The sequence below is a fragment of the Rutidosis leptorrhynchoides genome, chromosome 9, assembly GCF_046630445.1.
Source record: "Rutidosis leptorrhynchoides isolate AG116_Rl617_1_P2 chromosome 9, CSIRO_AGI_Rlap_v1, whole genome shotgun sequence".
Taxonomy (NCBI): Eukaryota; Viridiplantae; Streptophyta; class Magnoliopsida; order Asterales; family Asteraceae; genus Rutidosis; species Rutidosis leptorrhynchoides.
The window spans coordinates 351,561,987-351,572,423 of record NC_092341.1 but is presented as its reverse complement, the minus strand read 5'-3'; the positions used below and the strand labels follow the sequence as shown (position 1 = coordinate 351,572,423).

Below are 10,437 nucleotides of genomic sequence, written 5' to 3'. Positions count from 1 at the left end.
TAAAAGTTACTTTCCAAAAAAAAAAAAAAAAAAAAAAAACTCTGACAAATGCTAAACTCGACAAACAATAAAAGTTGCTTTCCAAAAAAAAAAATAAAAAAATTCTGACAAATGCTAAACTCGACAAACAAAGTAACCTAATTAAGTAAAGAGTATCATTATCAGAGTGGACACACACTTTACTAGTCTACTAAACAAGTCAAAACATGACAACAACGGATACCCTAATATACATATAAAAATACAATAAAAACCAACGATCGAGAGAACGCCGACCACCCTACATAATAACAAACAATCAAACATCAAACATTCACACCAAAGTGAACACTTAAATAGCCACAAATTGAGTATTATTATTTTTATTCTTTTTGGGCTTGAGTTCGATTTACGATCAAGTAACTTCGAGACAACTACATGCTTTTCAAACTTCTAAGGTCATACAAGGTGAACTTTCTTGACAATGAGAGTTTTTTTAATGCTCCAAATATTCAAATCCCGACCTCCTTTTCTACACACTAGAAAAGTCAAATTCGCCACTAGACTATTAAATTCTGAATCATCAGATAACTTAAAACTTGGACAAAAACCAATTTGATCTATGTGGCACTCATTGCAAAATAATATCCACAATTATTAAAAAAAAAAAAAAAAGGTAAGAAAGAATATTAGCACCAAACAAACAGAGTTGTTGAATATGTCGACGGCAGTAGCGGCGGAGAGCGGTTCATCAACCAGAAACTCACGATGGTCTCTTGCCGGAAAGACAGCTCTGGTCACCGGTGGTACACATGGGATCGGTCACGCTGTGGTTGAGGAGTTAGCTGAATTAGGTGCGGCGGTACACACGTGTGCACGCAACGAGACTGAACTTAATCAACGATTACAAGAATGGTCTGCAAAAGGGTTCACCGTCACCGGATCCGTTTGTGACGCAAGTTCTCGTACGCAACGTCAACAGCTTCTAGATAAAGTCACATCTATTTTCAGTGGCAAGCTCAATATTTTAGTGAGTTTTTAATTTTCAAACATTAATTATTTAATTTTAATTTTATTTGCGATTTGCAATATACACTGGGTCTATGTTTAGTGCCGTAGGGCTGGCAATAGATATTGATCCATATCTATTTATTTTTTTTCATCTATATCTATATTCATATTCATTTATAAAAATTTCATCTATCCATATTCATATCCGTCGAATGAAACAGGTTAATAGATAATCATCCATATCCATTTATATTTATTTTATTTTTAGGTTAATAGATAATCATCCATATCCATTTATATTTATTTTATTTTTAACAATTATAAGCGGTGATCACTGTATATAATCAAAAATAATACTCGTTAATAGTTTATGTGATCGAAAGTCACATTTTTATTAATCTATATAACAAATAGTCAACAAATAACATATTAAACGTGTAAATATATTGATTACTGTAAGTTGCTTACATTTTAGTTATAGGGAATCACATTTAAACCACCAAAGTATTATTAATACATTTAATGATTTGAACAAAAAAAAATATAAGAAAAAAATTATATTCTTAGAGAAAATATAAAGAAAAATAAATATAATTAATGAAATATCATTACTTAAATGATATTAATTCGATGGATAAATTTATATATTTAGTTATTTCGGATGAAAGCGGGTTCATCCATGGATGAAACTTTTCATCCATATCCATATCCATATTTATTTCGGTTCATCCATATCCGTATCCATATCCATATTCATTTAGATCGTCCATATCCACGAATAATCGAGTGGATCGGGTGGATATCCACTGGATCAGGTATCCATTGCCATCATTAGGTAAGAGTGTTAATTAAACTGAAATGATTAGCGCTTGTTCATTTATATAATAAAACCTTATTTAATGGTGATGGTGTGATAGAGGGTTTTTGTGGGTAAGTGTTGACATGACAAATGTGATAAAAGAAAGGTTTCTATTAGTGATGAAGTGTGATGGTTTTTTTTATAATTCCTTATAAAGGGGTATCCGTCCGGCTCGATTTAGGAAAAAATATTATACACTAAAAGAAAGTTATGGTGGTGTGATGCTTACCAACGTTATGGTGGTGTGATGCTTGCTATCCTGTGCGATGGCATTGCGTTAAATAGCGTCTAATAATGATATTTTGTTTTATAAGCTTAATTTGTTCATAGGTTATTTGTTGAATATTTATGGTGGATGTATCAATCATAGATACATCACTAACCTTGTTTATGTGGACAATCACCGGGAGAACCATTATGGAGCCTTAGACCAGGCCGAACGAAGATTATATTTTTGTAAAACTATTTTGTTATAATAGGTCTTTTTTGGGCTATCTTGGGGCTTTCTGGGATTTTTGTGGGTGATGTGGCAATATTGTTTTTTTAAAGACAAACTCACGTACCAATATGAATTTTACATGAATATATATAAATTCGTCCACCAACGGACTTGAACCTAGGGGTTCCCTCGATACTGCTAGACCAATGACCCTTTTGTGATGTGGCAATATTGTGAGAAAGTTGTGGGAAAAAATTGTTATGGTTGGCTTTTTGAGAGGCTTTCTGGATGAGATGATGCGTCAAGGTAGTAGTAATGGAGGGGGATAATTTAATTATATAAATATTTACACACACAAGCATGCCCAAAACGCCCCATTTTGCCCTTTCGTACTACGCAAAACACCCCGACCAAGAAAGAATAAAACGCCTCACAACGGGTGCTTATGGCATTATCTTTTTTTTTTTTTTTTTTCTTTCCAAATCTAGAAAATGTCCTTAACAAGTGGTCTAATTTGTTTAGTAAATGTAGCCCTTGTTCTGTTAATTTGATAATTTCTTGTTCCTACATTGTAGACCCTGAACTAATCCTTACCTACTTAGTATATACAAAGATTTCATTAATTCTCATGATTTACAGAAGATTTCATTTAAAAGAACTTTTTATAATGTGAAGGTAAACAATGTTGGGACAAACGTAAGGAAACCTACTACAGAGTATACAGCCGAAGACTATTCGAAGTTAATGGCTACAAATTTGGAATCTAGTTACCATGCATGTCAACTTGCACATCCTCTTTTAAAAGCATCTGGAAATGGTAGCATTGTGTTCATATCTTCTGTTGCCGGTCTTGTTCACCTTCGTTCTGGGTCTATATATGGTGCCACCAAAGGTAATTAACGGTTTTCACGACCTACAATTTCTTAGATAAATCGCTCTTTATACTTGAATCAAGTGTTCTGTCTGAAACAGGTGCAATGAATCAGCTTGCAAAGAACTTAGCATGTGAATGGGCCACGGACAATATTCGAGTTAATAGTGTAGCACCATGGTACACTAAAACTCCGCTCGTTGACCATGTAATATATACACTTTCGTCTAGCCTTCTATATCTATACTAATACTAAAACTATATGCATATGAGTATCTGTATTTAATATTAATTAGAATATTTGATTACTATAAATTTGTGTTTGTGCAGTTGCTAAATGATAAGGAGTTTTTAGAAAGAGTGGTGTCTAGAACTCCACTAAAACGCCCGGGAGAAGCGAATGAAGTGTCATCACTCGTTGCGTTCCTTTGCCTACCTGCTGCTTCTTACATCACCGGTCAAACAATTGCAGTTGATGGTGGATTTTCGGTTAATGGGTTCGCATGATTGCAAGTTTATGTCCCCAGATGATCAATAACCTTTGGTTTTGTTGACTCATTTTGCGTGAATGGGTATGCAGATCTGTTCTTGTTTATGATCATCATATTTGCATTTTGAAATATATTTATCTGGTCCTAAAACTGCCAATCTCCGTCTTCAATGTTCATTTTTCTCAATAATGTTGTGACTGATACAAAGTTTACCCTAATTTCAAACTAATCCAGGAGCTCTTTAGTGGAGTTGTTGTGATGCCAATATAAGCAAATATCCATATGTAATCATGTGATCATATGAATTAATCTGTATCTATTCTCAACAACAGCTACATCTCGAATGATATAGTGACTATCCTTCATCAATCATCATCATCATCATTCATCATATATATGTGAAAAAGGTCTTTGCTTACTGCTTACAGTCACACCATCTTATGATCCTGTATGTGTTTTTGGGAGAATGATTCAACTTTTTTTAACATCAAGTGCAAGGGAAAATCACTTTTATGGGGTTATGTTACAAGTTTATAATCAAATACAGTAATTATTATTAACATATATTAATCCTATTATACTGTTTTTCTACTAAAGATACGTAATAGTAACAATCAATATAATACTGACTTTCATGTTAAATGCAATAAGCAAAAAGGGATCGACCCAAACAGTACACATTAATCAAATAAATACAATGTTCTTTAAATAGCATGAGAGTCGATGAATAGCATTTTTTTTTATCAGAAAAACAGAGTTCTCCATAGTTTGCCCTAATTTATGGGATGGTTTTGAGGTTAAGTTATAGTCCTTCACCACCTATAATAATGAATCAAATATTCACACCTAATCTAGTAATTAACGTAATCAATTTCATGTGTAATATCCCATGTCCTATGCACGACAATTATGGAAATCGAATCAAAAGGCGGCCAATGCAAACAATGTAGTTAAACATATCTTATACTATCTTATATGTATGTATACTTATAATATTTGTCAATTTAACTGCACCCCACAAAAAAAATGGGAGATGATACTCACACACTCAATATTGATCCATACACACCTAATTGACTATTATGTCCTTATTTACAATAATAGAGGTTCAAGTCCCAAGATAAATCTAAGGATATAATTGTAAGTTTTATTGTGAAAAGTGTGTATGGATCAACAACTGGTGTGTGAGTATCACCTCCCCAAAAAAATAGTCCCTAGGTAACTACAAAATTATATTAAAATACTTGATACATGTATGTAGAAAGCGATGAAACATATGTAGATATATAAAACCAAGTGAAACTTGAAAAGAAGACTACTACAAATCACCGACAATAAGTCTCTGTAAACATACTGACGATGACTAGAGATTCAAGATGGTCTCTTGAAGGAATGACTGCTCTTGTCACCGGGGGTACGTACGGAATTGGCTACGCCGTGGTTGAGGAACTGGCCAAGTTTGGGGCCAGGGTGCACATCTGTTCACGCGACGAGGTTAAACTTAACCAACGCTTACATGAATGGTCTCTTAAAGGCTTTGTTACTGGATCTGTGTGCGATGTAACTTCTCGTCCTCAACGTGAACATCTTCTAGAAAAAGTTTCATCCATTTTTAATGGAAAACTTAACATACTAGTAAGCTTTTCAATTATATAAAATAAAAATAGAAATTATTAGTCAGTTTGTTGTTTGAACACAATTATCTCAACATAGTTGTTTCTTGTAGATAAACAATGTTGGGACAAATCTACTTAAATTTGTTACGACAGAGTGGACTGAAGAAGAGTACTCAACGGTTATGGCTACCAATTTAGAATCTTGTTATCACATATCTCAACTTGCTCATCCCCTTTTAAAGGATTCTAGAAATGGTAGCATTGTGTTTATGTCTTCTGTTGCAGGTCTAGTCAACATCTCAGCTGGTTCTGTCTACGCTGCCACTAAAGGTATATTTTTACGCCGAAAATCCATGTGATTTGTCCAAGTCAAAAGTTAAAAAAAAAAAAAAACATTGAACCCGGTTAACAACTTTGGACAAATGTTGAGTAATATAATTCTCATCCCACATCGGCTAGGCACCAAAATATTGTGGTGCTTATAATAGCTTGGGTTCCTCATCCCCTTGAGTTAACTTTTGAGGTTGAATTGGGCTCAAGTCTATTATTTCACATGGTATCAGAGCTACGGTTATAGATGTTGGGACCACGCCCGGTCATTGATGTTGGGACCGTGCTCGCAGTAATCTGCGCCTCGTGTGAGGGGGCGTGTTGAGTAAATCATCCCACATCGGCCTTGGATAAAAACATTTTGGTGCTTATAATAGCTTGAATTTCCCATCCCATTGAGTTAACTTTTGAGGTTGAATTGGGCTCAAGTCTATTATTTCACATGGTATCAGAGCTACGGTTATAGATGTTGGGACCACGCCCGCTCATTGATGTTGGGACCGCGCTCGCAGTAATCTGCGCCTCGTGTGAGGGGGGCGTGTTGAGTAAATCATCCCACATCGGCCTTGGGTAAAAACATCGTGTTGGGTAGTGTTGCATCCCACATCGACCGTGGTAGTAAAAATTAAATAGTTTATAATAGCTTGGGTTCCCCATCACTTGAGTTAACTTTTGGGGTTACATGGTATCAGAGCAACGGTTATTGATGTTGGGACCGCATCCGCAGTAATCTGCGCCTCGTGTGAGGGGGGCGTGTTGAGTAATATAATTCTCATCCCACATCGGCTAGGCACCAAAATATTGTGGTGCTTATAATAGCTTGGGTTCCTCATCCCCTTGAGTTAACTTTTGAGGTTGAATTGGGCTCAAGTCTATTATTTCACAACAAACAACTGGGACTCTTGACGTAGTGTTGTCTATATAATTTAAAAACAATTAAAAGAATATTTTTTTTTATTTGTTACTTTAGCATAGATTTTACTTAAACGTACAGGTGCAAAAAATCAGCTAGCCAAAAATCTAGCATGTGAATGGGCCAAAGACAACATTCGGATTAATAGTGTAGCACCATGGTTCACTTCAACCCCGCTAGTTGAACCTGTAAGTGAATCTTCTTCTTTATAATTTCATCAAGTATACTACCCTCTGGTTACATTATGGTTGATGAGATCAATCAATTTTGTTTTGTATATAGGTGCTAATCGATAAAGATTTCATAGATAAAGTGGTGTCTAGGACTCCAATGAGACGCGTTGCAGAAACAAATGAAGTGTCATCACTCGTTGCATTCCTTTGTTTACCTGCTGCTTCTTACATTACTGGCCAAACAATTGCAGTTGATGGAGGATTTTCGGTTAATGGTTTCCCATGACCGCAAGTGAATTTATTTTTGTTTCATGTTAAAAAAAATCGCTTTCGGTTGCTTCTTTTATATTTCTAAAAAATGCAATTGGTGACGTGTGTTGTTGATATACGCGTTGAACAATATAAAACCCATGATGATTGTTGTATTATAGATTTTCTATTTATATATATAGGTTAAATATTAAACAAGGTCCAATTTTAGAGATTTTTTTTGCTCAGTTGGTCACTCTATATTACACCAAATCGCTAACAGCATCCATTGCTTTCTAATTTGGATTTTCGCATCCTTTAATAATTTTAATTTTGCAATCCAAGTCCCTCCGTCAACTCGCCATCCAAATTGAACGTTAAGTGCCATCATGTGAGTTACACGTGATGGGTATTTTCATCTTTTTAATTCTTATCCAGTATTTAAGAGTGTCAAACGGGTTGGTGCCCCTCATTCAACCACCACTTATCCCCAAATCTACCTTGAAACCCTAGATTTATCCTTAAAATTTTGAACCAAATGAAGTGTCATCACTCGTTGCATTCCTTTGTTTACCTGTTGCTTCTTACATTACTGGCCAAACAATTTCAGTTGATGGAGGATTTTCGGTTAATGGTTTCCCATGACCGCAAGTGAATTTATTTTTGTTTCATGTTAAAAAAAATCGCTTTCGGTTGCTTCTTTTATGTTTCTAAAAAATGCAATTGGTGATGTGTGTTGTTGATATACGCGTTGAACAATATAAAACCCATGATGATTGTTGTATTATAGATTTTCTATTTATATATATAGGTTAAATATTAAACAAGGTCCAATTTTAGAGATTTTTTTTGCTCAGTTGGTCACTCTATATTACACCAAATCGCTAACAGCATCCATTGCTTTCTAATTTGGATTTTCGCATCCTTTAATAATTTTAATTTTGCAATCCAAGTCCCTCCGTCAACTCGCCATCCAAATTGAACGTTAAGTGCCATCATGTGAGTTACACGTGATGGGTATTTTCGTCTTTTTAATTCTTATCCAATATTTAAGAGTGTCAAACGGGTTGGTGCCCCTCATTCAACCACCACTTATCCCCAAATCTACCTTGAAACCCTAGATTTATCCTTAAAATTTTGAACCAAAAATTGGAGCCCTAAATCGGTAACAATGGAATGCTGGAGCCCTAAATCGTTTCTATACTTGTGCAAAAAAGGTAATCGATCGGATACAATTTTTTTTAATTAACAAGAATGATACGGATTCATGTTTTACTTGTTGTTCAGATTAGAAGTTGCTCGTTCTTTGTTTGGTATGATTCTCCGAATACAGTGAATGCCTTAGCTGTAATTATGAATGCCAAAATTGAAGTTGATGAAAAGCTTAAAAATTCAGAAAAAGAGACGAATTGAAAGATTATGTGTATACTTAGCTGGATTATTTTTGCTATGTATTATTTATGTCATTGAAATTATTGTTGTGTACTTTGTTTGTTTTTTGTAATTATGTATTTCATTACATTTTGTAGAATGGTATTGGAATGAAGATTGGCAATTTCAAAATTTTGTTCAATTTTACTTGTTTTATCTGTATTTTGAACCCAAATAACCTATTTTGTTGACTGTAATTTTAACAAAACTACACAACACAATTTGACTATAACTAGTAATCTAAATACCAAATGTCATACGAACAAGTTACCTAAATTACCAAATGTCATACAAACATTGTAGAACCTAAATTACCAAATGCAATACAAACATAGTATAACCTAAATTACCAAATGTCATACAAACATAGTAGAATATAAATTACATAGTACCAAAAGACAAGCTACCTAAATTACATAGTACCAGTTACCAAATGTTGAAAAGTTACCATCACGTGTAACTCATCAACCTCATTTGCAGACATCCTTCTTTTCTTTTTTGGACAACCAGGTGTGGAAACCTGGTTTGGTGCTACCAGTGTGAACATGTCTTCTGCCTTTGGCTGTAAACTTCATCCATTTAAAGGCTCAATGGTATACTGGTAAGTTTTGATCCATGTACATAACAAATAAATTAGATGATCCCCATGTTTATGGTTCACCAATTTCCAAACCATTTTCAGCCATGTTATTAAACACTGCAATAGCATGCTTGTAAGGTATTCTTGTTAGTTCCCACTTTCTACATGCACATGTCCTAGTCTCCATATCCACTACAAATTGCTCTTTTCCTTCTCCACTCACTTGGTATCTTTGGTTTCCACCCCATAAAACAGTACACTTGTAAGCCTCAGATTTAATTTTCTCAAACAATTTGGTGGCTGCAGGAGTTAAAGGACCATTAGTATTGGAAATGGTCTTCTTAACATTCACAATTCTTTTCATGCAATACGTTCTGATGTATTCTAAAGATGTAACTATGGGTTTGTCTCTTGCAAAAACTAATCATCTGTTGAAACACTCACACATGTTGCTAAGCAACACATCTGACACAGCCCTACAAGTAAAGTGACTCCTTGCCCACTGATGTAGTGACCCGGAAAATTTCGACTAATTTTAAACCAAACTCTCGATACGATATTATATTTTTGACACGTTAACAAAAGCATGTTAGGTTGAGTCTCAAAAATTTTGAACTATTTCATTTATTCAATTGACCTTCGGCCAATCTCGACGATTCACGAACCACTTATTGTATATATATATATGTGTGTGTGTGTGTGTGTGTGTGTGTATGATTTCTATAAAGAAGTATTATGATATATATATATTGGAGTATGTATAAAAGATATAAATGTTATATGTATTGTATGTATGATATAATTATTAGATATTACATAATTAATAAACTGTAATATTAACATAACAAATGAAATTTCAAGATAAAAATAGTTGCTATATCAATGATATTATTTTCATTATTATTATATTAATATCAATATTATTATTAGATAAATATAATGTATATATGATAGTTGATACATCTAATTGCTAATATTATTGTTATTAGTAATATCATTACAATTAGTAGTAAATATTATGATTTTAATTATTACTTATATTATTTTATTATTATTATTATTAATTCTATTATTATTATTAATATATTTATATTTATTATTAATATCAAATAAAACCTAAAAATGAATCAGGAATCCAAATTAGTTTGGTGTCCACATCCAACTTTTATCTTTGTCTCCTTGAATTCTTGCAAATCGTTTAATATCTAGGTAAATTACAAATCTGTTATCAATCTTAATCAATCTTTATATTCTTTTATCTATTTCTTCTGTACTGGATGAAATATAATCGACCTACCTTACTATTAGCAATTACAATTATCTACAACAACCATTTTATTTGATGAATTAAACATAAAAGGAAAAGGCATCCAGCACATTAACCACTATCTCAAATTACATATAATATACATATGCAAAGTGAGATACTACACATTTGAGTTTTATGTATTCCATATTTTCTGGTTCGACATAATCAAACACAACATAAAACCCA

The 10,437-nt window shown here is 33.5% G+C and overlaps 2 protein-coding genes across 3 annotated transcripts; both read left to right on the top strand.

The window, feature by feature from the left end:
• The first annotated feature begins 556 nt into the window (after positions 1–556).
• LOC139867319 (tropinone reductase homolog At5g06060-like) lies at positions 557–4,040 on the top strand. Its single transcript, XM_071855680.1, has 4 exons — positions 557–1,009; positions 2,964–3,180; positions 3,261–3,367; positions 3,490–4,040. The coding sequence occupies exons 1-4, from the start codon at positions 698–700 to the stop codon at positions 3,664–3,666; spliced, it is 813 nt and encodes a 270-aa protein (XP_071711781.1). The 5' UTR covers positions 557–697; the 3' UTR covers positions 3,667–4,040.
• A 969-nt stretch (positions 4,041–5,009) lies between these two features.
• Positions 5,010–7,444, top strand: LOC139869411 (tropinone reductase homolog At5g06060-like). 2 transcript variants are annotated; one of them, XM_071857729.1, is made up of 5 exons: positions 5,010–5,285; positions 5,377–5,596; positions 6,591–6,697; positions 6,792–6,966; positions 7,404–7,444. In XM_071857729.1, the coding sequence occupies exons 1-5, from the start codon at positions 5,010–5,012 to the stop codon at positions 7,442–7,444; spliced, it is 819 nt and encodes a 272-aa protein (XP_071713830.1). The 2 variants fall into 2 exon arrangements, with proteins under 2 accessions (XP_071713830.1, XP_071713831.1); XM_071857730.1 differs by lacking the exon at positions 7,404–7,444 and having other exon boundaries at positions 6,792–6,968.
• The last annotated feature ends 2,993 nt before the right edge of the window (positions 7,445–10,437 follow it).